This window comes from Desmodus rotundus, chromosome 1 (assembly GCF_022682495.2).
Source record: "Desmodus rotundus isolate HL8 chromosome 1, HLdesRot8A.1, whole genome shotgun sequence".
Classification (NCBI taxonomy): Eukaryota; Metazoa; Chordata; class Mammalia; order Chiroptera; family Phyllostomidae; genus Desmodus; species Desmodus rotundus.
Genome location: NC_071387.1, coordinates 96,082,787 through 96,109,807, shown reverse-complemented (window position 1 = coordinate 96,109,807; position 27,021 = coordinate 96,082,787). Strand labels below are relative to the sequence as shown.

At 44.8% G+C, this 27,021-nt stretch overlaps 2 protein-coding genes and 1 non-coding gene across 3 annotated transcripts; 2 read left to right on the top strand and 1 right to left on the bottom strand.

Annotated features, from left to right (window-relative positions):
• Positions 1–10,151: 10,151 nt before the first annotated feature.
• On the top strand, positions 10,152–23,191 carry KCTD13 (potassium channel tetramerization domain containing 13). The gene is made up of 6 exons (XM_024560368.4): positions 10,152–10,770; positions 12,156–12,325; positions 19,878–19,967; positions 20,057–20,109; positions 20,784–20,979; positions 22,397–23,191. Exons 1-6 carry the CDS (start codon positions 10,527–10,529, stop codon positions 22,631–22,633), a joined length of 990 nt encoding a protein of 329 aa, XP_024416136.2. The 5' UTR covers positions 10,152–10,526; the 3' UTR covers positions 22,634–23,191.
• A 108-nt stretch (positions 23,192–23,299) lies between these two features.
• ASPHD1 (aspartate beta-hydroxylase domain containing 1) lies at positions 23,300–27,008 on the bottom strand. The gene is made up of 3 exons (XM_024560367.3): positions 25,484–27,008; positions 24,228–24,341; positions 23,300–23,562 (listed from the first exon to the last, which is right to left on the bottom strand). The coding sequence occupies exons 1-3, from the start codon at positions 26,352–26,354 to the stop codon at positions 23,453–23,455; spliced, it is 1,095 nt and encodes a 364-aa protein (XP_024416135.2). The 5' UTR covers positions 26,355–27,008; the 3' UTR covers positions 23,300–23,452.
• Positions 23,824–23,946, top strand: LOC112304915 (U6atac minor spliceosomal RNA). The gene has a single exon (XR_002974796.1). It is a non-coding gene; the product is annotated as a U6atac minor spliceosomal RNA (small nuclear RNA).
• Positions 27,009–27,021: the final 13 nt, after the last annotated feature.

The following is a 27,021-nucleotide window of genomic DNA, read 5'->3' as shown; positions in this document are numbered from 1 at the left end:
GGTCTTGGTGCATCTTTTACTTAAAGGGGCGGAGCCTTAGGTGTTCCCGGGGTGGGGTAATGCTGGTCGCTGGGCTGTGACGCTGTACGTGGGGGAGGGGCTGAGAGGGAGCACTGGTGCTTGCTCCACTCTCCACCGGATTTCAGTCACTCCTTCCGCTACCCACAATCAAATTGTGCCCCTCTGGTGCTGGTTCCTGAGTGGGTGGGCTTGTGCACACTCTAGGCCCCTGTGGGTCTCTCCAACGACTTCTCCTGTGAGGCTGGGAGTCTCTCCTGCTGCCGCTCCAACCCCCACGGGTGTTTTCAATCAGAGGTTTGAGGCTTTATCCCCCCCCCCCCCCCCCCCCCCGCGCTGGAGCCCTGGGTTACGCGGTCTGCTTCGCTCCCCGCCATTCGTCTTGGTTTATCTGTGTGCGAATGTGGGGCCGAGGGGTGCTACCCGCCGCTCTGCCTGCCCCGTTCTCCACCACTCTGAGTCCGGCCGTCTCGGTTTATCTGTGCTCCACTGCAGGGCCGCAGGGTCTGCTAGTGGTTGGACTGCCTGCCCCTTTCATCCCACACTCCGCCAGTCTCGGTCCCACCATGGCCACAGGAATCCTCTCCGCCCCGGTGCCTGTCTCCGCCCCTCCTACCAGTCTGGATGTATGTTTCTTTTTTATCTACTTGGTGTCAGACTTCCTTGTCGTTCAATTTTCTGTCAGTTCTGGTTGTGCGAGGAGGCGCAGTGTGTCTACCTACGCCGCCAACTTGGTTCTCCCATCTCAGCCGTTTTTAAGTATGCAATTCCGTAGTGTTAGTACATTTACCTTGTTGTACAACCCATCTCCAGAACCCTTTTCATCTTGCAAAACTGAAACTCTATACCCATTAAACTCCCTCCTCCCTCCTCCCCAGGCCCCTAACAACCATCATTCTACTTTCTGTCTCTATGAATTTGACTACTCCACATACTGTATATGAGTGAAATCATACAGTGTGTGTGTGTGTGTGTGTGTGTGTGTGGCTGATGTATTTCACTCAGCACAATGCCCCCTGGTTCGTCTATGATGTAGCACATGTCAGAATGGACACCAGGGGTGCTTCCACCTTTCGGCTCTTGTAAAGATGCTGCTGTGAACGTGGATGTAGAAGCATCTCTTCAAGACTCTGCTTTCAAATATTTTGGGTATACATCCAGAAGTGGAATTGCTGAATCATATAGTAAATCTATTTTTATTTTTTGGAGAAATGCCATACTGTTTTCCACAAAGGCTGCACCATTTTACATTCTCACCAACAGTGTGCAAGGGTCCCAGTTTTTCCACATGCTAGCCAATACTTGTTATTCCGCCCTTCTTTTATAGTACTCATCTTAATGAGTGAGAGATGGTATCTCATTGTGATTTTAATTTGCATTTCCCTAGTAATTTGGGATATTCTCTTCTTAAGTTGTTGGTCATTTGTACATCTTCTTTGAAGAAATGTCTGTTCAAGTCCTTTGCCCATTTTAAAAGTCAGGTTATTTGTTGTTGTTGAGTTGTAGGAGTTCTTTATATATTGTAGGTATCCACCCTTTATCAGATTATATGATTTGCAAACATTTCCCCACTTTATGTCATCTTTTCACTTTGTTGATTGTGTCCTTTGATACACAGAAGTTTTAAATTTTGATGCACTCCAACTTACCTGTTTTTTTCATTTGTTGCCTTTGCCTTTGGTATTATATCCAAAAAATCATCGCCAAATCCAATGTCACAAAGCTTTCCCCCTATGTTTCCTTCTAAGAGTTTCATCATTTCCGCTTGTACATTCATGTCTTTGGTCTGTTTTGAGTTAATTTTAGTACATGCTAAGGTAGGGGTCCAACTACATTCGTTAGCATGTGGAGATGCAGTTTTCTTAACACCATTTGTTGGAAATACTGTCTTTTCTCCATGAAGTGGTTTTGTCGCCCTCATTGAAAATCATTTGCCCATATGTGTGAGAGTTTATTTCTGGAATCTCTATTCTATTGTTTTACATGTCCATTCTTATGCCAGTACCACATTGCTTTTTTAATTTAAATCACTTTTTATTTTTCAATTACAGTTGACATATAGTCATATATTAGCTTCAGGCATACACCCCAAGGATTAGACATTGTATAAGTTACTAAGTACTCACCAGATAAATCTAGTATCCATCTGACACCATACATAGTTATTAAAATATTATTGACTCTATTCCCTATGCTGTACTTTACATCTCCATGACTATTCTGTAATAACTAATTTGTACTTCTTAATCACCTCACCTTTTTCACCCATCTCTCCCAACCCCCTTCCAAGCTGGCAATCATCAAAATATTCTCTGTATCCATGAGTCTGTTTCCATTCTGCTTTTCCATTTATTTTGGTGGTGTTTTTTTTTTTTAGATTCATTTGTTGATAGATATGAATCTATTGCCATTTTATTGTAATATTTTTTTACCATTTTAAAACATTTTTTTCTGAAAGGAGAAGCTTTAACATTTCTAATACTGGTTTAATGATGAACTCTTTTAGCTTTTCCATGTCTGGGAAGCCCTTTATATATCCTTCAGTTCTAAATGATAGCTTTGCTGGGTAGAGTAATGTTGCCTGCAGGTCCTTGCTTTTCATCACTTTGAATACTTCTTGTGAATCCCTCTGGCCAGCAAAGTTTCTGTTGAGGAATCAATTGGAGCTCCCTTGTAGGTAACTAACTGCTTTTATCTTTCTGCTTTTAGGATTCTTTCTTTGTCTTTAACCTTTTGCATTTTAATTATGATGTGTCTTGGTGGGGGCCTCTTTGGTTCATCTTGTTTGAGTCTTTTTGTGCTTCCTGGACTTGTATGTCCATATCCTTCACCAGGTTAGAGGACTTTTCTGTTATTATTTTTTCAGTAGGTTTTCAATTTCTTGCTCTCTCTCTTCTTCTCCTGGCAGCCTCATGAGCTGAATGTTGTTATGCTTGATGTTGTCTCAGGGATTCTTTACACCATCTTCATTTTTTTTGGATTCCCTTTTCTTTTTGCTGTTCTAATTGGGTATTTTTTGTTTCCTTATATTCCAAATTGCTGGTTTGATTCTTGGTTTTATCTACTCTACTGTGATTCCCTGTAAATTATACTTCATTTCAGTTAGTGTATCCTTCATTTCTTTTTTAAAAAAAGATTTTATTTATTTTTTTAGAGAGAGAGGAAGGGAAGGAGAGGGAGAGAAATATCAATGTGTGGATGATTCTCATGTGTCCCCTACTGGGGACTTGGCCCACAACCCAGGCATGTGCCCTGACTAGGAATAGAACCAGCGACCCTTTGGTTCACAGCTTGTGCTCAATCCACTGAGCTACACCAGCCAGTGCTGTATCCTTCATTTCTGACTGGTTATGTTTCTTTTTATCTTCACTTGAAGATGTGCTTATTGATTTTAGAGAGAAGAAAAGGGAGGGAGAGAGACAGGGAGAGAAACATCAATGTGAGAAACATTAGTTGGTTGCCTCTCGCACACACTCTGACTGGAAACCAAACTTACATCCTAGGTATGTGCCCTAACCAGGAATCAAACCTGTTACCTTTCGGTTTATGGGGATTATGCTCCAACCAAGCCACACCAGACAGGGCTGACTGCTTCTTGTTGGTATGGTTTCCATGTCCCTTTTTATGCTTTTAAATTTCTCTCTTAAGTTCAACTACTCTTCCCCTAAATTCATTGAGCATCTTTATAACCAGTGTTTTGAACTCTGCATCTAGTAGGCTGCTTGTCTCCACTTTGTTTAGTTCTTTTTCTGTAGTTTTGTTCTGTTCTTTCATTTGGGATGTGTTTCTTTGATTCCTCATTTTGGTAACTTTCCTGTGTTCATTTCTATGTAGAGTTGTTATGTCCCCTGGGCTTGGTAGAGTGGCCTACTGTAGTAGATGTTCTGTGAAGTCCAGTGGCACAGCCTCCCCTATCACCCAAGCTGGGCACTCCAGGTGCACCTCCCCACATGGGCTATGTACACCTGCCTATTGTAGTCAAGGCTTGATTGCTGTTGGCATGTTAAAAGGAAGGATTTGCCCCCAAGCTGATCTGCTGTAAGGACTGACTGTGACCACTGACCACTGTGGAGGATCAAGTGTGCAGGGCACCACCCCCCCCAAAGCAGGACTTACTTCAGCAGGGACTCTGGTATCCACTGAGTCCACCTCTGAGTGTGTCGATGTGGAGGTAGTTGGGTGTTGTTTCTACATGGTCTGAAACTGTTCACTGGGTGTGTTTGCTCTGGGTCCTCAGGGGAGGTGGAGGCCAAGGTCAGCTGCTTCCCATGTTCTGACCAGGGCCACCCAACTTGAGCTACAAAGTGGTTTATGGATGGCTGGTACTTGTGCTGGGTTTGGAGGTGCCCAGTAGAAGCCATGCTGTGAACTCCAGCTGACTGCTGCTAGTGCGAGGCGTGGGGCCACTTGGTGAGAGGTGTGGACATGTGGAGGCCAGATGCTGCTTGTTTGAGAGACTTTAGGAAAGTCTGAAGAAGGAGCCAAGATAGGCCATTTGTGTGGGAAAGGCACTGGAAACAGCTTGGGTGGGCGCCCAAGTTTGGTGTGGCAGGGTCTCAGGGAATCAACAGGGTGGGGGAAACAGTGATAGCCGGGTTGATGGAGACGCAGATATGGGGCCTGTCTGCTGTCTTTGTGGGGGAAGGGCTCATCAAACAATGGCCTCTGCCAGCACTTTTGACTGGGAGAAAGCTGCTGCTCCCCAGCTCTTACCCTGATGCCAGACATTTGAGTTTCTCACCGTCTGTCCCTGTTGCCTTTCAAGCTACTATCCCAGTGCTGGAGCTCAGAATGAGTGAGTCAGAGTGAGTTCATTTACAGGCCCTTTAAGAGGAACTGCCTGCAACTCCAACAGCCCTCCATCTCACTCAGCCTCAATTCCCACTGGTTTTCACAGCCAGAAGTTATGGGGACTTCCCTTCCCAGCACTGGAACCCTGGGCTTGGGGGCCTGGTGTTGGGCTGGGATCCTGTGCTCCTTCGGGGGGAACTCCATACCCAAGTTATCCCTCCTGATTTTTAACCACCATGCATGGGTGTGGGATCAGCCAGCTCTGCATCTCTGCCCCTCCTACCAGTCTTGATGTGGCTTCTTCTTTATATCCCTACTTGTTGGAGTTCTATTCAGCTAGATTTAAGGTGGTTCTGAATGATGATTGTTCTGTGGTTTAGTTGTAATTTTGCAATGGTTCTGGGAGGATGCAAGAACCGTGTTTACTTATGCCACCATCTTGACTAGAAGTCAGTACCACACTGTTTTGATGACTATATCTTTATAGTAAGTTTTAAAATCAGAAAGCATTGTCTCTCCAACTTTCTTTTTCTTTTTCAAAACACTTTTGGCTATTCAGGTCTATTGAGATTCCTTATACATTTCAGATGGATATTTCTATTTCTATAAAAAAAAACTCTGTTGGGCTTTGATAGGATTGCATATATTGGTAGATTGATTTGGGTGGTGTTAACATCTTAACAATATTAGCCTTCCAATTCATGAACATGCGATGTCTTTCTACTTATTTGGGTCTTTAATTTCTTTCAGCAATGTTTTGTATATGTCACTGTGCAAGTCTTTAATTTCCTAAGTATTTTATTCTTCTAGAGACTATTATAAATGGAATTGGTTTCTTAATTTCCTTTTCACAGTGTTCATTGTTAGTGTATAGACATACAATTGACTTTTGTGTGTTGATTTTATATCCCACAACATTGCTGTATATATTTATTAGATCTGCTTCTTGTATGAAATCTTTCAGATTTTCTACTTTTATATTATGCCATCTATGAATAAAGATAATTTTACTTCTTCCTCGCCAATGTGATTCCTTTTTAATTCTTTGTCTTGCCTAGCTACTCTGGTTAAGACTTTCAGTACCATGTTAAATAGAAATGGCAAAAGTGGGCATTCATGTCTTGTTCCTGATCTTAGAGGAAAAGCTTTCAGTCTTTCACTATTGATTATAACGTTAGCGATTAGTGCTTTTTAAAAAATTAATCATCATCAACAAACACAATTAAATCAGGGATCCACTAGGGTATATCTAGAAGATCCATGCAGGATTTGATAATTCCCTAAGAGGAAAACAATCATGGGTGTCCCTCTTGTGTAAGAAAAGAAAGGATTTATGGGGTTGCAGTGATGGACAGTGATGTGGAAAAGGAAAACAAAACATTTCATTGGTAGATATACCACTGACCAAGAAGAATTATTTTAGAATGGAAGTCTTTGGCATGGGGCAACCATTATAGTTAGCAAAGACCCTAGAGATAAATCAAGGGAAAGTTTCACACATGCTGCTATTATTGCTATAGCTCTTAGATGAGGTAGATATGCCTTGGCTACTGGACCTAATGAAAGACTGAAATAAGGAGTAGGCCTCTTATGATCGCCCTGTAATTAACTAGTACCCCTAATGCTTGTTCAGACTTTTCATAAAGAAAAAGGGGAAGGGGCTTGTGAATCCCAAATCCGGAAAACAGATCTTTTTGTAGTTATCATACCAATATTCGGCTTAAATATAATTTTTTAACTGGAAAAGCACACACTAATTGACAGATATTTATATTAATATACTTTACTCATGTGTAAATAACTTAGGAAGGTAAATTCTACTGATTTGCTAGGTGTTTTAATTAAAGATTTTATTTATTTTTAGAGAGAGGGGAAGGGAAGGAGAAAGAGAGGGAGAAAAACATCTGTGTGTGAGTGATACATTGATTGGTTGTGTCTCACACACCCCCTACTAGAGACCTGGCCTGGAACACAGGCATGTGTCTTGACTGGGAATCAAACCAGTGACTCTTTGGTTTGCAGGCCCATTCTCAATCCACTGAGCTATACCAGCCAGGGCATGATTTGTTAGGTTTTTTTTAAAAATATGAGTTTAGTAGACAAAAGAGCTCTCATAATGATTTTCAATGAACGTTTAAAGAATCCCAAATAATTTAACTATTCCTATTGTTTTGTCTTTTTTAGAGTACAGTAGCAGATCTTTGTGTTACCTAATGGAAATTTTAAAAAAGATTTTATTTATTTTTAGAGAGAGGGGAAGGGAGGGAGAAAGAAAGGGAGAGAAACATCAGTGTATGGTTGAGTCTCGTGCACCCCCTACTGGGAACCTGGCCTGCAACCCAGGCATGTGCCCTGACTGGGAATCGAACTGGCAACCCTTTGCTTCACAGTCCAGTGTTCAATCCACTGAGCCACACCAGCCAGGGCACCTAATGGAAATTTTAAGAAACCTAAAGATAGTTTAGGCATAAAAAATGTCCTAATGATTTTGGTAGTCTAAATTTGGGGCCTGAATTTAGGAAAAAGCAAAATGAAGAATAATTGTAGAGAAAATAATATATAAATATCTAAGAAAAGAAATATTGATACAGCTGAAGAAATCCAAAACACTGATTTGAAAAAATATATGCACCCCTATGTTCATTGCAGTGTTATTTACAATAGCCAAGATCTGGAAATAGCCCAGTGTCCATCAGTAGATAAGTGGATAAAAAAGAGGTGGTATATTTACACAATGGAATACTACTTGGCTATAAAAAAGGAAATGTTACCTTTTGCGACCACGTGAATGAACCTGGAGAGTATTGTGCTAAGTGAAATAGGCCAGTCAAATCAAATACCATATGACTTCACTTATATGTGGACTCTAATGAACAAAACAAACAAACAAAATAGAAACAGACTCATAGATACACAGAACAGACTGACAGCTGTTCGAGGAGAGGGGAATTGGGGGACTGGGTGAAAAAGGAAAAGGGATTACGAAAAAGAAAACCTCATAGACACAAACAACTGTGTGGTGCTTACCAGAGGGAAAATGGGATAGGGAGAGGTAAAAGAGAGTAAAGGGTAGTTACCAGAGGGGGGTGTGGGGTGTGGGGGAAATGGGTGAAGATGTTTGAAAGGTACAAACTTCCAGTTATATATAAACATATATATGTAAACTTCCAATTATAAAGAAATTCTGGGAAAGTAATGTACAGCATGGTGACTAAAAAAAAGAAACTTTAAAAAGATAAATAAAACTGAAATCTACAGTAATAATTCATAAAGTCAATATAAAAAATTAAAAAGGTTTAAATCACTTGAAAATTAACCCTGATCTTGTACAAACCAAAATATCGTGCTGGCATTATTTTTGATGGCAAATTGAAAGACAAGGATCACGCCAAATGTCTTCTTTGATCTTGGAACTAAGGCCTTGTCTTATCTTGTTATTATAATAATGAAGCCTATTACAAAATACACTTTTAAGTGCCCATAAAGAAAATGTATACAGTATAACAATTCTGTAAGACATTTTTAAGCATTTAAGTAGATTGGTTATTCCTAGAGTACACACATACAATGGAATAACTTTTAATAGTTTAACATTTTCCAGGAGAGGGAAACAAACAGCAAAACAGTGATGGGGAACTATTAAATACTTAAGAGAAATATGAAATTTCCACTCTACTCTAGAATTTAATCAATGATTCCTCCGCAAAGAGAAAAGACAGCAGACACTTGACAATTTAATAGAGCTACACAATTAAAAAGTCAGCATTTAGCTCTGGCTGGTGTGGCTCAGTGGATTGAACTGGAAGGTCACAGTTTGACCCCCAGTCGGGGCACAGGCCTGAGTTGCAGGCCAGGTCCCCAGTTGGGGGCTTGGGAGAGGCAACCGATCAATGCATCTCACATATCAGTTTCTCTCCCTCTTTCTCCTTCTCTTCCTCCCTCTAAAAATAAATACAAATCTTTTTTTTAAGGCAGCATTTATTAATCTACAAGGCACAGAAGTAAAACATTGCCTATGTTAAACAAAATAATTTCTTTTTGACAAACAAGACAATTTCCTCCTGAGTTTTTTCCCTTTTGTTCTGAGATACCTCTCAAATAAACAATCTTGTTCTTGTCAAAATTTCCCCAAAATGGTCACTGCAATTCACAACTGTCCCTAGTGAAACTATATCAGTTGGGAAGATAAGGATACAAATTAGTGTAACCGTGAGAAAACTTGAAGGAATCAGGTATCTGGCCCAGATTTAGTTGGCTCAAGGATCCATAAGGATGGTGCTGTGCAACCCTGTACCTCCAGAACTTGGCCAAAGGCCAACTGTCACTGATGAGAGACCAGAGAAAATGTCCTGATTCTGGGCAGAAGAGATTAAACAAGGCAGTTCTCAGGGACGCAACACACCACTTCCTCCCTACAGTTCTGTAACTCCGTGTTTAGTTTTCCCTCCAGCCAATCTCCCTGCCAGACACTAAACTGTATGGTTACATCACACTTCTCACCACACTTTGTTGTCAACAACATGTTTCCATCTTACTTCTTCTTTCTTTCAGGGTTGGGTATCTCACCACGTTGGCTGGTATCTAAGAACTTTGCCCAGTTGCTCCAGCCATCCCTGACATTCTTTCTACTCCTTAAATACATCAAGCTTGTTCCTGTCTTAGGGTCTTTGTATTTGCCCTTCCCTCTGCCTGAAACTCTGCCCTCACACTTCTTCCTGGCCACTTCTTCTCAGCTTCGGCTCAGTATCACCTCCTCACAGAGGCCCTCCATGTTGATCTTACCTACTCACACTCTGCATATCTTAGCACTATTGCCTCCTCCTCTGGATGCCACTCCTCTTCTGCCTAGTTAAAAAGAAACAACAGGCCCAAAATGGGAGTCACTTGTGCTAAGCCCCACATCAGCGGACCAAGACTTCATACCTAACCTAACTGCAACCTCAAGATCTCCCAGGAATGTAACTTTTAACCCGCCAACATTGAATGACCCCTTCCAGTCCCCTTGGGAGGGCGACCTTGCCTGAAACAATGCATTCTTTGCTAATAATTTTCCCTTTTTTGCCCCCATTCTGCCTTTGAAAACCTTTATTTTTTGTAGCTTGGGGAGTGCCTTTCTATTTGCTAGATGGGATGCTGAGTCATTAATGGTTGAATAAAGCCAATTTGATCTTCACTCAGCTGGATTTTTGTTTGTTTGTTTGTTTTTGTTTTGGAGGGGGGCTGGCAGGCGGGATACCTGGCCTAGACCAACCAATCCCCTGCCTCTCTGGGCCACAGTCTTCCCGTCCTTCCCTGCCTGGGAACCACTCTGAGAGCGGAAACCCAACCTCCAGACGGGACGTCGCTGTCCACACCAGGCAGGTGGCCAGGCGCCTCCGGGATCTGGTCTTGGGTACCAACAAAGGGATTGCACCTCACGCGGCCCCAGCTCTGCCGCAGCCCCGGCACGACCCCTTAACCAGCAGAAGGCCATTGCGCATGCTCCGCACTTCCGGCCTCGCGAGGCCGGGCTCGGTGCTTTGAGGCGCCTGCGCAGCTACTGAGCTGAGTTTCTGGGGAGGTTCCGGCGTGTTGAGACTGATGGCCAATGTCGCTGAGTAGCGGCGACGTGTGGGCGTGTTGGTCCAGCCGTCTGGCCAGAGGGCTGGGGTGCCGGGTCTTTGGCAACGGAGGGCACGGACAGAGCCTAACGTCGCCGGCCGCCGCCAGCACCTGGCATGTCGGCCGAGGCCTCGGGCCCGGCGGCGGCCGAGGCCCTGTCCCTGGAAGTCCCTAAGCCCTGGGGATTCGAGCCCGGCTCCGCCGCAGAGGGTCTCAGGCCACAGACTCCGAACAGCAAGTACGTGAAGCTGAATGTGGGGGGTTCGCTGCACTACACTACGCTGCGCACCCTCACGGGACAGGACACCATGCTCAAGACCATGTTCAGCGGCCGCGCGGAGGTACTCACGGACGCCGGAGGTACTGCGATGCCCGTGCTTGTGCTGTCTCCCATCCTCCGGAGGCTCACGCCTAGTCTTTTCCTCGCCCAGTGTCTTCTTGCCCCTTCTCTCTTTTCACTACCATCCAGTCAGGTCATTCTCACCTCCACCACCCCCCACACCCGATCTCATCTCCCCTTTTTCATTCATAATCTCCTTCCTCTTCCAGTCTTTACCCCCAGCAATAACCTACATCACTTGGGGAGCAACTTCCCCTCCCCAACTCTGCCAGGTGCTGTGGTGAGTGATTCAACATGTCGCTTCAGAATTTTCATTATCACGCCTACCCAATTCTCCCACCCTTCACCGCTCAGCTCAGGAAAACTTGGGAACCAGCCCTGCTGCCAGCAGCACCCTTCCAGACCACCTTCATCAGTTTTTTTTCCAGCTGGCTAGCCCTTTGTTTCCCACTCCATCTTAGCACTGCTAACAACCAGCCTGGAGAGTTGGAGGATCTGGCTGGTCTCTGTGTTTCCCCTACCAAGCTCTGGGAATCATCTGTAAATGCAGATTAGGAGGAGAAGGCTGCTCCGGGTTTGCCAGGGACACCGGAGTGGAGGGTGGAGAGTTCTCTTTGGCAGGTGAACCTTAACCTTCTTGGGGTGTTGCATTCAGGTTTGGGCCCACATGCCCAAGTGGAAGCTTAAAGTTTGGGGAGGGGGTGGAATTCAGAGGGGGGTTACCAGGATTGTGAGAACAGGAAAATAAACATTTGGGGGGTGGAGGCCAGTTTTCAAAAACTAAAGGTGAAGAAATTATTTATTCAGTTAGTATTTGTAAAAGGCGAAAGATTTATACGATCTGAAGAGAAACCAGAGTATTATCAGTTAGTATTTGTAAAGTGCCAGTGCTGAGAATACTTTGTTTTGGTAAATGAATCTGAGGAGATTAGCCTTTCTGAGTTTACTTTTTTGTGGGGACAGGGGATAACAATAAACAAGTAAACATACCAAAAAACGGGCATGTAATTCCTCATAGTAATAGTAATATGTTCTATGGTGAATATAAAGGTTAAAATGGTAGTGATTGTGGAGGGTGGGGTAGACATTTAAATTAAATAGAATGGCTAGAGTTAACACAAAAGGTTAGAGGTTTGCTGATAAGCTAATCGGGAAGAACTTTCTCCTGGTGAGAACCTTCTCATTGTAGGACAGACTTGGGAGGGAAGCAGTTCTCTCTGGGGTTGGAAAGGGGTCTATAGGGAACACTCACTGGGCATGTTTTAGCAGTATATTCTTGGATAAGGCAGAAGTTTGAGGAAAAACTCAGACTTGTAGCTTTAGAATCCTTCTTTTCATAAAAATTTAGTAGTTCCAGGGCCCCCAGAAAAGCCATCCTTTATCCTTCCTCTCCCCACCCCACCAGGTTGGGTGCTGATTGACCGTAGCGGCCGCCACTTTGGTACAATCCTCAACTACCTTCGGGATGGGTCCGTGCCACTGCCTGAGAGTACCAGAGAACTGGGGGAGCTACTAGGCGAAGCACGCTACTACCTGGTACAGGGTCTGATTGAGGACTGCCAGCTGGCCCTGCAGGTGAGGGTCCCTTCCCCACCTCCTGAGTTCCACCCCTATGCCCATGTCCCTGGAGAGTGGCTTACGTGGTTAAATATACGGACATTAAAAAAATAAAAGGAAATATGGAGTACTACCTAGAGAGGCCGCCTCTGACTACCCATGACCCTAGAAAATTTGTGGGTGCTATCTTCTGTATTCCTGCTGCCTCAGCCAGGGTCCGCCTCAGCATCTCATGCCAAGACTATTTCAATGGTTAAATGACCTCTCTCTGCTTGTTGTTTCTACCCAGCCAAACCAGTTGTTACACTACCACCCAATTAATCATCCTCAAACATAATCCCAATCTATTCTCCCTTTTGCCCAGAAATCAAATCATAAATAACTCTCTTGTGCCACTAGGGAAAAAATCTAAATTTAACCTGGAATATAATGGCTTCTGTGATCTGGTTCTATCCTGGCAGGCAATACCCCACCCCACCCCAGGGGCTTAAACTGTTTTTTTTGCAATGAAATCTCATAGAAGCAGGCCCCCCCCCCCAATAAAACAGGGTTGAGGGTTCCAGAGCCCCAGCTCTGTGGTTCATTTTTGTGGATCTCTTAGAGTTCTGAGGACATGCGGGTTCAGTGTCACCTCTGCCACAGCTGACTGGGTAACCTTGAGTGAGTCAACATCTACCTCTGACATTCTGTTCTCATGTTCCAAAAGATAGGAAAACGAGAAAATAATGTACAATGTAGTGAGTTTTACATAAAACCTTTTATTCTTTCCTGTTTTTACAATGTTAAAAATGTCCTTTTATGATACAATATTAATGGAGATTATAAGCGTTTCTTTTTTGATGTTCTTTATATATTAAAAAGTGGCAACTATAAGCAAGTGTCTGTTATCTTGGGAAATACTTATTCTTGGAATCCAAAAGTATAGAATTTCTTTGGGCTGTTTTTACATTTTTTCAAACTTTGTGACTGCCTCCCATAGAAAAAAATGCCATATATATATATATATATATATATATGATTTATAAAATGATACTTTCAGTGAAATACACTCTGACATACTGTTTTCCTTTTTTCCTGTTAATGCTCTTTGAAACACATTTAACTTGTTTCATGACCATTAATGGCTAACCACTTGCAGTCTGAACTGGATGTTTTTGGAAGTACATTCCTGAGCTATAGTTTTACATTTGTCTAATGTTATCTCACACCCACTCCTGAATCTAATGTTTATCTAATGTTATCACATCCACAGAATTACTCCTGTGTGTCAGAAGTAATTCTGCTATCTGCTTGTATGTACATCTTGTACCCTTGTTTGATTTGTTTTTTTAAATGAGGGAAGTTGGGGGTGCATCCAAGGTCAAAGAGTTACTAAGCAGCAGAGCTCACGTTCAGCCTCAGGTTATCTGACTTCCAAGTGCAAGTGCTTTTTCTTCTATTCTCCAGCTGCGTCTTTTCTAGGCTTCCCTGAGACCACTCCCTTCCCCAAGTTACTTGACTAGTGTTTTCTTGCTTGTTTGGAGGTTTTTGTTTTTAAGATTTAGGTACAGATATTGAGTTCATCATACTCCTCAATGTGTGACACTTAATCATCTATGAAATCTTTTCTTCTTTTTTTCCTTAATTTTCAATCCCCTGCCATGTCCCGTTCCCCCATAGGTACCCTTCCAATTCTAATGTTTTGATATATATGCTTGGATTATGTTTGTACCATTGAAAAACTAAACATCCTTAAAAATTTTGTAAAGATTTTATTTATTTTTAGAGAGAGGGAAGGGAGGGAGAAAGAGAGGGAATGAAATACAGATTGGTCGCCTCTTACACACTCGCAACCAGGGATCTGACCTGCAACCCAGGCATGTGCCCTTACTGGGAATTGAACTAGCGACTTTTCAGTTTGTGGGATGACACCCAACCACTGAGCCACACCAGTCAGGACAGTGAAAGCACTGTTTTTTATGCATTTTAAGTTTTCATAAGAGGCATTGAGTTATGGATCGTGTGTTTTGTTTCTTAATTCAACACTTTTTTCAAGATCTTATTTATGCTGCTCTATATACCAGAGGATGGAGACCTAGATTGCCTCCCCACTTCCTGCTCCAACAAACGGTGCCACCATGAGCATCCTCACACATGTGCCCTGGTGGGCGCGGGGTCAGGGTTTCTCCTAATTGTAGCCGGGAGTGGAATTGCTGGGTCACAGAACACATGCAAATAACTTTCAACAATTTCATCAAGATTACTCTCCCAAATGGCTGTAGCACTTTATACTCTTAATCAGCAGTGCATGAGGGATCTTATTTCTGCACATTCTCCAACACATAGTATGATGCATTGTTCTAATTTTGCTAATCTAATTGGTATAGAGTGATCTCATTTTTATTTGCATGCCTCTGATTACTAATGGGCTCTTTTCATATATTAGTTTTTTGTGGTTTCCCTTTCTCTGAATTGCCTATTCATATTCTTTACCAAATTTTCTACTGAGTTTTTTTTTAATCTTGTTGCTTTACAGGTGATCCTTGTATATTTTAGTTTAGTGAGAATTAAGCCCTATTACCCTAAGGCATGTATTCTACATAATAAATTTACTGTTCTGTTATACGTCTAAAATAGTATTATTTACCTATCATCATTGGGAGAGTTGAGAAAATAGTTATTCATGTTATTTGCTGGGTTTCAGATTTAGTTGAAGAACCCCAGTTGAAAAAGTCTGTTTCAGATAATTTCTAGTCAGTTTTATCTTTATGTAATTTTCTCCTTATTTCATTTATTTGTTTATTTATTTATTTGAGAGAGAAGCAACAATTCGTTGTTCTGCCTACCCATGCATTCATTGGTTGATTCTTGCACATGCTCTGACCAGGGATTGAACCCGCAACCTTGGTGCATCAGGACAATGCTCTGAACAGCTGAGCTACCTGGCCAGGGCCTCTAGTCAGTTTTAGATTGTTGCCAGTATTTTCTCTTAGAATGTCAGCTGCCTGTAGTGTCTGTTTTTTAATGGAAATCCTTGATTTATTATTGCAAATAACAATTTTATTATTTTTTAAGCAATATGTATATGTTACAGGAATTTAGAAAATTAAAATTTAGGTAATTAAAAATATAAAAGTAGCAAATGTCCTTCAAGGTCTTTTTGGGGGGGGGTGTGTGTGTGTGTGCATGCACACGCCAAAATACACTCATGTCGTATGTGCTATTTGTAATCTGCTTTGTTTGTAATAATTGCCATCTTTCCGTGTCAATAAAGTTTATCTTGTCTAAATCCAGGGTATATGCAAATTTCTCCATTCATTCCAGAAATGTCTTTTATAGCTTCCCATCTAAATAAGGACCCAGTCTAGATCCTCGAATCGTATCTGGTTATTATGTTCTTCAAGGCTCCTCCATCCCCAAACGGTCCCTTTTTTCTCATGATGCTGACTTGTTAAAGAGACCACCAGTGGTCCTGCACAATAACCTAGTTTCCAGATTTGCCTGGTTGTTTACTTGTGGTATCATTTGGTTTGTAATGGGCCCCATTCTGAATTTTCTATAAGCTGGATTTAAAGGCTTGATAGTAAACATTTTGGTTAGAATACATTTTAGGTAATTTTATGTATTTCATATTATGTTATATTGGCACATCCATAATGGGTTTTTTTAAAGATTTTATTCATTTATTTATAGAGGGGGGAGAAAGGGAGAAAGCAAAGGAGAGAAACATCAGTGTGTGGTTGCCTCTAGCACGCCCCCTGCTGGGGACCTGACCCACAACCCAGGCATATGCCCTGACTGGGAATCGAACTGTCAACCCTTTGGTGTGCAGGCCGGCGCTCAATCCACTGAGCCACATGAGCCAGGGCATAATATTGTTAATATGACTCATCATTAGTGATGCTCAGAATTAGCCCCCTGATTCAGGTGATGTTGGTGTAATCCTTCCATTGTAGTTACATTCCCTTGTTGCTAACTATAAAGCAATCTGTGTGATGTTATTTTGGCTCTATGTGAACCACACAGCAACTGATCACCCTTACCTGAATCAGTAATTTCATTAGAGTTGTAAAATAATTATAATTCTATCATTCCTTCAACATTACTACATGGGGTTATTTGTAAGATCACACTCCCCATTGTCAGCTGGAGACATTCTTGATTTTAATGTAGTCAAATTCCTTCTTTTTTTTCCCCCCTAAATGTGTATCCTTTTAAGATCTTGTTTAAGTTTTTTTTCCATTCTATGTTTTTAACATCTCTATAGTTTTATCTTTCATATGTGAGTCTTCTTGTCTAATATGTTGTAAATATGAATTACGAAGGAATTTAATTTTTTTGTCCTTCATAGAGTGAGCTAGTTTTCCCACTGCCATCTATTAATCTGTGCCAGCCAGTGTCCAAAATGGCCACCAAAATTGTCCAAAATTCTTGCTTCCTGCTTATTCTGGCTCTGTTTAGTCGTGTCCCACACTGAATAGGGCTGGCCTATGTCACCAGTAGAATATTGCAAAAATCATAGTGTGTGACTTAAAGCTAGGTCATAAAAGACATTGCTGTTTCTGGCCCTCTCTCGGATCACTCATTCTGGGGGAAGCTGGCTGGGATGTGAGGATACTCAGGCAGCTCTAGCGAGAGGTCTCCTTGGTGAGGAACTGAAGCCTCCTGCCCACAGCCAGCACAAACTCTCAGTCATATGGGTGAACTGTCTCAGAAGCGGATCCTTGAGGCCCAGTCAGGTCTTCAGGTAACTATAGCCCTGGCCAACATCTGGACTCCAACTTCATGAGCAATCATGGGCCAGGACCACCTAGCTAAGCCAATCTCAAGTTCCCAACCTCCAGAAATTGTGTGAGATAATAAATGTTTATTGTTTTACCCAATAAGTTCATAGTAATTTGTTACCCAGCAACAAATAACAGATTTTGGTATCTGGAGTGGGATTCTGCCATAACAAAAACTTGAAATGTGGGAGTGGCTTTAGAACTGGGAAGAGATTGTTAATAAAAGCCTAAAGAGTTTTAAGGAGTCCGTTTATAGAAGTCTGATGACCTTTGAGGAGGCTGCGGTGAGGAAAATGTTACTGGAAACTGACGCAGAGGTGATCCTTGTCATGTAGCGGCAGAAGTTTAGCAACACTGTCTCCTACAGTAATGTGGAAAGTGGGAAGCATACCCAGTGAACTGGGCGACCCAGCTAAAGAGATTTCCATACAGAATATTGCAGTTGCCACCAGGTTTCTTGTTGCTTACAGTAAGATGAAAGAGGAAATGGTAAGCCAATGGAAAAACAGTTGAACAAAAAAGAGCCAGGAATTACTGGGCTTGGAAATTCCCAGCCTTTCCAAATAATGATGTTAAAAAGGAACAAATGACTTCTAGGCAAAGATCAAATACAAGGTGTTTTCAGTAAAACGTGATCTAAAGATGAACCTGAGGATGTAATTGTAAAATATTTTGTTAAGACCTCAAAAATAACCAAGAAGAGACCTCAGAGAAGCATTTGATCAAATAGTGCAACTAAAAAGCTTACAGGTGTTGTCCCTCAGCAGTCTTGGCATGAGCCCAAAGTGGAGAAGAGCTTATCTCACAAAGATTTATGTGTGTGGTTTAAGAGAATTCTATTGGCAGGAACACTAGAAGGGACAGAGACAGTGCTAGAGGGGAATAGGACTTCAGACCCCCAAAGTTTTCCCGTCAGGAAACAGGCTAAGGAAGTCGTGGAGCTGGAAGCATGGAGAGCCTTTCATGGAAAAGGAAGGATGACTCGGGGCAGAGCCAAGTGCCGCAGAGAATCAATCATCGTGGGACAAGACTAGGCATCAGAGAGCTCCCAACATTTGTCCAACTGTATTACAGAATTTCCATGAAGGAGTGACCCACCACCCTATCCTTTTGAACATGAGTCTTTTAATGCCTGTGAGTATCCTGATGCCTGTTCCGCCATTGTGTATTGGGTGTGTGGAAGAGAATACTTGTCTCTTTAGTTCACAGGTCTTCAGATCAAGAGCAAATGTACTTAAGGAACAATAGTTAAGGAACTACATCCAAGAAGACTCATCCTCACCTGGACCTGATTTAGATGACAGGATTCCGTACTTCAAGCTGATGCTGTAATAAGACAAGACTTTGGGGGATCTTGGGAGGGGGTGAGTGTGTTTTGCATATGGGAGGGATTTGAATCAATGGGAGCCAGCCCCCAAGGCACTCTTGTTTTTCTAGCATTCATTCTCTTGTGTAGTTTTCTCCCACACTGAATAGGGCTGACAAAAGTGGGTCATAAAGGACAGTGAGGCCTCCACCTTGCTTCCTCTGGAGTTACTTGCTTTGGCGAAGCCAGCCGCCGTGTTATGAGGACACTCAAGCAAACCTATGGAGAGGCCCAAGTGACAGGCGTCAGGTGTTTCCAGCCAGTAGCCAGCAAGAACTTGCCAGCCATAGGAACAAGCTTTCTCAGAAATATATCCTCCAGACTCAATTGTGCCTTCAGATTCCTGCAGCCCCAGCTGACTTGACTGTAACCTCCTGAGAGACCCCATGCCAGAACCACCCTGCTAAGCCACTTCTGAATTCCTGACCCATAAGAAACTGAAAAATGTTGATTGTTGACTTAAACTGCTAAGTTTTGGAATAATTTGTTACACAGAAATAATCAAAACACATTCCATACTTCCCCCACTGATTTTTGGTGTCCTCATTGTAAATATCAGTTCTCATATCTACATTAGTCTGGTTTCAAACTCTACTGTGTTCCATTGTTTGTGTTTGTTTCTGCACCAAAACCACACTTTTTATTATTGTGGCTTTGTAGGTTGTTTTAATATCTGGTAGCGTTGGTCTTTCCTCTTGGCTCCTTTTAAAAATTGACCTAAATATTAGTAGAATTTTATTCCATATTAATTTTAGAAAAAGTTTTATGGGTGTGTCAAAAAACTTTTTGGAGTTTGTGTTAGAATTGCATGTCTTATTTTTAGATTGGGAGAGGTGAGAGGAGTCTTGGCATGAAGATTCCAGAAGACAGAGAAAAAGAAATAAGCCTGTGTGTCTGGCTCTGATTCTGTCTCCAACCTCCCAGCAAGCCAGATTTATTCATTCAACAGATATGTACTGAGCATCTACTGTATGCTAGGCACTTACCACTTAGGTGGGAAGAGGCAGACTATAAGTTATATAGACCAAAAACTGAGAAAATGTGAGGAACCGAGTGCCATGAAGAAAGTGGACTGATACTCTGAAAAGGAAGTAGAGGAGGCTGCTTTAGTCAGGGAGCTTAGGGAGGAGGACCAGCACCCTCTGAGGGGCACTATCTGAGTTGAGATCTGAATGGTACAGAGGAGCCAGCCCCACGAGCAACTGAGTGCAGACTGTCTCTGGTAGTGGGAAGAGCAAAGGGCTAGATGGGCACAAGCTGGATGTGCCACAAAACGGCCATCAGTGGGGGAGAAGGGTAGGGACAAGATCAGAGATGTTGGATGCTGCAGAGGCTTGTGGACAACTAAGGAGTCTGGATTTTTTCCCAAAAGGCATCAAGCAGCTTTTGAAGGCTTTTAAGTGGGTGAGTGAGTGACATTTGGTTTCCGCTTCTTCTCCAGCAAAAAAGGGAGAACCTGTCCCCGCTGTGCCTCATCCCCATGGTGACATCTCCCCAGGAGGAGCAGCAGCTCCTGGCCAGCACCTCCAAGGTGAGGCCCCTGAGCCCTGTAGGGTGGAGGTTGGGGGTCTCTCCCTGCAACCTGATCCCCACCCTTCTCCACCCTCTCTCCCTCAACAGCCCGTGGTGAAGCTCCTGCACAACCGCAGTAACAACAAGTACTCCTACACCAGGTGACCACTGTGGGGGTAGGGAGGCGCACTGGGTTGAATCCTGGGCTTAAGACAGCCCTGCTCCTGGCCCAAGGGGGGAGGGCTATGGCCACAGAGGGACAAAAAAGGTGCCTGCCTGAATGGGAATTCCAGCTCTGTCACTTACCTACTGGGTTCCTCGGGGCACGTCATTTTCACTTCTGAGCATCAGTTTTATCAGTAAACTGGGGTTCAGGTGAGGATTAGATGATAATGACTAGCATTTACTAAGTGCTTATTTTATAACAGGCATTACTCTTAAGTGCTTTACATATATTAAATCACATAATTCTTGCAATGTTTGAGGGAGGTACTGTTGTGATCTCCGTTTTACAGCTAAGGAAATTGAGGCACTGAGAGGTGAAGTAACTGCCTAGTTTCACCCAGTTAAAAAGTGGTGGAGCTAGGATGCCAGGTGACGCAGCCTGACTGCAGAGACTGCACGGGTAGCCACCCTGCTGTGCTGGGATTTTTCTCAGCAAATGCTGCTTATTTCCTTGCAAAGCCCTGCTTGGCCTGGCCCTAGGGGTGGAGGAAGCTCCCTGCTGGGTGCCAAACCCATAGGCAGGACCAGAGTCTGGGTATGTGGGCCCTATGCTGGGAGGAACAGGGAGGGAGGCCAGTTGTGCTGAGGTCCCCTGGGCCCTGGTCTTCAGCACTTCAGATGACAACCTACTTAAGAACATCGAGCTCTTTGACAAACTGGCGCTGCGCTTCCATGGGCGGCTGCTCTTCCTCAAGGATGTACTGGGGGACGAGATCTGCTGCTGGTCTTTCTACGGGCAGGGCCGCAAAATCGCCGAGGTGTGCTGCACCTCCATTGTCTATGCCACGGAGAAGAAGCAGACCAAGGTCAGAAGGGGTTCAGGGCCTGGTTAGGGAGGGCTATGGTGGTTGGCAAGACCAGGACCCTAGACAAAGGCAGCTCAGCAGATCAGGCAGGGGAGTCCATCACTGAGAGTCAGGACAGAGTTCCAAATTCTGGGGCCTTACCTGTGTAAATCATGATGCCATACAGTCTCGTCTGTGATGATCTTGTCTGCCTGGTGTCTTCTGACCTTCATATGATGGGTGCGCCTCAGATACACCAGAGATCTTGCAGGTCTCCAAGTACCCAATACTATTTCACACCTCCCCAACTTTGCACACGTTGTTCCTTTTACTTGGGATTATTCGTCCTCATCCCTGTGTACCTAATGAACTTGTGCTTAATCTTTAAGACCCATGCATCACTTTCTTTGGGACCCCTTTACTCATGAACTTTCACCTCAACAACCTCACACAAAGGGGGTTTACTTTAGTAGCCAGGTGTTAGCTCTTTGAGGGTAAGGCCGTATCTTTTTACTATTTTTTCCTATCTTTCTAGCACTAGTGGAGGCTAGTAGAAGAGTTTATTACACAGTGGAAGCTAGGAAACATTTATTGAACGCATGAATGAATGACCCAGCTTCCAAGAAACTTCCTCTGCTTCTTGAGGACAGGAAGATAAACCAACAATTAGAATGCAGCTTGTTAAGAGTTATGTTAGTTATATGACTCCAACCCACAGAAGGGGAACCCCCAGTCACCTCTTTGCTTCATCCCTTCTGCTCTCTCGTCATCACTCCATGTCGTTGTATTGGCCTTGCTGCTCATGGTCAAATAATACACTAAGCCCACTCTGCTCCCAGAGCTTTTACACTTGCTATTGCCTTTTCCCAGACTGCTCTTCCTCTGGTTACCCATCTGGCTCCCAACCCCCCTTTCCTTTGGCCATTGGTCAAATGTCATCTTCTCAGTGAGGTCTTCTCTAAACTCCCTCTTACAACATTCCCAGCCATGACCATCCCCACCCCTTTTCCTGCTATAGTTTTTTCCCATAGCATCTGTCATCATCTGACGGTGTATATTTTATTAAATGTATGTCTGTGTCCTCCCCCTAGAATGTAAACTTCCTGTGGATAGAAACTTTGTTTTGTTCACTGCTATACTCCCAGTGTCTGCAACACCTGGTACAGTGCAGTCATTCAGTAAATATTTGTCTAATGAAAGAATATACCAGGAGACTTGATAGCAAAGGAGAGAAAACAAATTACCACCTCACTTCAGAGCTGGACCTTGAATTATAAGTGTGACTTTGCTGAGTAAAGTTGCAAAGAGGACAGTCCAGGCCAAAGAACCTGTGATTGCAAAGACTTGGAGGTGTGCCAGTGCTGGAGCAGCTGGGGGAAGGGAGTGGTTGTGTGACTGGACCATAGGGTGGGAGCTGGGGGTCGCTGGCCTTTTGCAGGTGGAATTCCCAGAGGCCCGGATCTTTGAGGAGACCCTGAACATCCTGATCTACGAGACTCCCCGGGGCCCAGACCCAGCCCTCCTGGAGGCCACTGGGGGTGTAGCTGGAGGTGGTGGGGCGGGCCGAGGGGAGGATGAGGAGAACCGGGAGCACCGTGTCCGCAGGATCCATGTCCGGCGCCACATCACCCATGACGAACGTCCTCACGGCCAACAGATTGTCTTCAAAGACTAATCTTGACCTTTCTCCCTGTTTTCCTCCTGCCACTGGGACCCAGTCCCTCTCTTTTCTTCCCCTCCCCACACCTTTGCCCCGGCTTTGCTGGCCAAGTCGTGGGTCTTCCTTCTGTCCTTTTATTGCATGGTATAGTTCACTTTGGCTGTTTCCCATTCATTCCCACTTCATTGCTAATAACACGGTACATTCCAGCGCCTTCCCTCAGTCAGAGCCCTTCAGAGGCCTACACTCATTCCTTTATCACCATTTTGTCCTGCTATTCTCCCTTACCAGCTGGTTTTAAATGATTTAGAATTCCCATTCTCTTTTTTTCGTACGTTTTATATGCCAAAGTGTCAAGCCAGCCCTTAATAACACCTACCACATTCTGAGCTGCCTCCCAGCCATTGTGCAGGGTAGTTCGTCTCCTTTTCCCTCACCTTTCTCCCTACCCCCTTAACTGTGTTAGGCTGGCCTGGGCCTGCACCAGCTCAGCTATCTTCTCAATCTGTTTCATATTATTTATTATTTTAATTTTCTATTAAATTATTGATACAAAGTTGAGTTGAGGATCTGGTGCTGACTCCCAGGATGAGGGCCAGGAAGGTACCCATCTATTTGCATGGGAGAAGACATGCACCCCTGCCCTGGGGCTGGTAGCTGGGAAGAAAGTAGTCAGGAGTTAGGATTTAAGATCTGTATTTCAATGTTCACTAGCCAGTTGCCTCCCTCAGCCCCGCCCACACCCTGCAATGGAGAGGAGGTCCTGGCTACCACTCAAGCCATGGCTGAGTGCAGCATCTCTCCAACCCAGATGTCTGAAGGCAACACCTTCCTTCAAGGGTCTGGTGCAAAGACAAAGTCGAGGGCCTGGCGCTCAGCCCCAGCCACGTTGGGATGCCAGAGGTCCACGATGAAGACCACTCGAGGCCCATCTTCAGGGGAGCCTAGGGTACATGGGAATGGAGACAGGAGAGCAATTGACATTAAGTACTTACATGCCAGAGCACTCACCAAATACTCAAAAAAGCAAACACTTTGTAAGTAAGTGCCAAGCACTGTTCTAGCCCCTTATATGCGTTAACTCTCAATCATCAAAATAAACTGAGGTAGTACCATAATTACTTCTATTTTATACAAAGTAACTGAGGAACAAAGAGGTTAAATAACTTGCCTGAGTTCACACAGCTAGTAAGTGCTTGAGGTATATGTCATATGAAAGGAGAAGTTGGCACTCCCCTTGACAAAGGTGGAAGATGCCCACAAGCCTGATGACACATAGGCAGTTAAGGCATTGCCACCTACTTGGTGGCATCCAACCATGTAAGTGCCAGAAGTGACACAGGAACCCCGGTGGTCCAGGCCCTGGGTCTTAGGCTGTTGACCACTTTGAGCCTATATTTATTTAATCCTTCAGTCACCTTACCAAGAAGGCAGTTTCCCCATCTTGCAGGTGATTGTAAAAGCTATGTGACTCATTCAAGGATATGCAGCTGGAAAATGGTGGTGCTAGGACAGCAAGCCAATGGGCCTGATTCTGTAGCCTCTCATATGACTATTTCCCTTCTCCGTTAGTCCCTCATCCCTCCTAGCAGAGCAGGAGCCCCATTACCATTATGAGCCACTGTGTGCAGGAAGGAGTCATCCACCAGTAGACAGTGTCCCTCAGCCCAGCACTGGGGCTCACCCCCAACCACCAGCTCACAGCCAGGGGGGATCTTCAGACCTGTGGAAAAAGACCCAGGCATACCAGGTTCTATGGTGGTTCCTCTTTGCTCTCTGGAAGGTGACTTGGAATATAATTAGAAAACAGTGCTGGCTGAAAGAAGTGCTAGCAGACACAGGGAAATGCAGTGCAAAGCACAATCTGTTCTGTTTCAGAGAAAAGGGAAGGCTTCCTGGAGGAAGTGGCATTTCCTCCTAGGCTTCTGACAATTTAGGAACCTACTATCGCCTTCCCTCCCTGCAAGATATAAAACTAATGACTCCATCCTTGCCTAGAGACCACACAGTCAAGTACTGAGAAACCTGACCAGCCAATGATACCGAATAAGAAGACACCCCAGAAAAGGTGTGACACTTGAAATTATGCTTATTGAGGGCTAAGTAGTTTTCCAGGAGTGATAAAATGATAAACAGTAAAGACATGTTAGATTAAGAATATAGCATAAGTGTGGTGTCTGCCAAGATTAGTCAGAAGGCCTTTATTTTTTAGAGCATGGTAGGGGGGGAGGCAAGGACAGGAACAAATGGGAGATGAGGAGAGGAAGAATCTGGATTGGATCCCAAGGCCAGTGTGCTTCCAGTGGAGGACACATCCAATCAGTAGGGCGGGAGATGGTTTTAGGCAAAACAAGGTCACGGAATTAAGTAATCCGAAAATTGTTTTCCTTTCCATTTTCTCTCTTTAAAACATCAAAAAGCAAATCTCAGTTTAGCGTTATCATGACATGAACACCCCCGCTAACACTGCTCCCTTCTAAACGAAGAAAGCGTAGGCTTCAGTCCTGGAGAGACTATTTAGCCAGAATTATAAAAGCCTTTTCTAAAAAGTTTAAATTTATTTTTAAACTTTCCATTTAGGGCAAGTAATACTGATAATCATGTTCTGTAAAGATTCCTTTTAAATAAGTAAAACAATATGGAGGGGGAGTCCATGTGAAGATACACAGGACAGGTGATAAATGACTATGGCAAAGCTTATGAAGATGGTTTGCACATAAATGAAGCTCAGGAAATGCTGCTGCTGTGGGAAACAGGTTGTTATGGAAAATTTCTGAGAAGCGGCATGATCAGAACCACAGTGTAGAAAGCTCTGGTGGCAGAGGAGAGAGGCAAGGAGGTTGTCTGCAGGCATCATCTACTTACCCAGATGGCATCTGACCCGGGCATTGGTGGGCCCACAACGGCCCTCAAGCCGGGCCCCCGGAAGGAGGACAGAAAAGCCAGCATTGCCAAAGGTGTTGGCGCTCATGAAGCTCCGAAGTCCCCTCAGTGCCCGATAGGCCCTGGGGCACCGGCGGCAGTTGTTGGGTTGGCACCGGCCTGCTTGATACAGCAGGAGCTGGTAGCACCCAGGAGCCAGCGGTGGGGACCAGCCCCGAGGAAGAGGGGTAGTCCCTGAGAAATCCCAGCTCACAGCCCCAAAGTCCCGCAAAATAGCAGAAAAGCTGCTTTCCAGGAGCTCCACGTCATGTCGCTGGGCATCCCGCGGCACGAAGGGTGCTGAGGGCAGGTCAGGCAGGAAAAGCAAGTCTGGGCGCTGAATGCCCAGGAACCCTGGCCCTCCCCCAGGGCCTGGGCCACCCTGAGCTGCCCGCCTCACCCTACCCATCCCAGACCAGGAGTAGCGCCTGGCGTAGGCCCGAAGGCGACGGCTCACTAGACCTTCTGTCCTAGGTCCCTCCCCAGGCTCCCCAGAGCTCCCTGGGCTTGGCTTGCCAAACTCAGAGCATCCCCCAGGCCCACCACTGACACCCCCGGCCTGACTCCCAGCCCCCAGGGCCTGCATGTCTTGGGAGCCCAAGCGGTAGCAGTACCAGAGGAAAAGGGAAGTGAGGGCTCCCAGGAGCAGGGTAAAGGCTGAGGAGGCCAGGGGCAACGGCCACGTGGGCATGATGGGCAGGGAGACCATGGCCAAGAGGCCTGGGGCATCTTCCTGACCCCAGTTCCCCTGTGCCCCCAGTTCATCCTCCGTGGCTGCTCCCTGGTTACCCCCCGGGCCGTTTCCCTTCCACATTTCCACTCTGGGTCCTCTCTGCTTCAGAGGTCTTCTTTCCACCTTGTGTCTCCGGCCTTCTCTTCTCCTACATGTACCTTTAACCCTCCTTTCCCTTTCTTTCCTTCTACCTCTCTCTCACCTCTTCTTTCTCCTTGTGGCAGTTTCCTCTCTCACCCTCTGCCTCTCCTTTCCCCACCCTCTGTCTCCTCCTCTCCTTTCTTCTCCCTCCACCCTGACCCCTCCTTTCTCTCGCTCTTTCCTCCTGCCCCTTTCCTTCTAGCTTCCCAGGACAGCAGTTCCTACCCCACCTGGACCCGCAGCCCTGGGGACCTGCAACCAGTCGTCCTCCACAGCGGCTTCTCTCTCTCCTTCCTCCCCCTTCTCTCCCTGCCCTCTCTTCTCATTCAACCCTACCGGCAGGTTCTCCCCCGTGCGCGCGCGCTCTTTCTCTCCACTCGCTCCTTCCTTGGCTCCCACACACCCTGACGTCACTCCATCCTACGGTAGGCCTCTCAGCTTAGCTATCCCAGCCCCCTGCCCAGTGGCAGCGGCAACTCAGCCAGCGGAGGAGGGTGGTCTCCGGATTTCCTTCTCCCCGGACCCCGAAGGGGCGCCATGTGCGGCGCCAGGGGCAATTTGCCAACCTCTAGCCGCCCCGCAATGCGAAAAGAAGGGGCGGGACCTG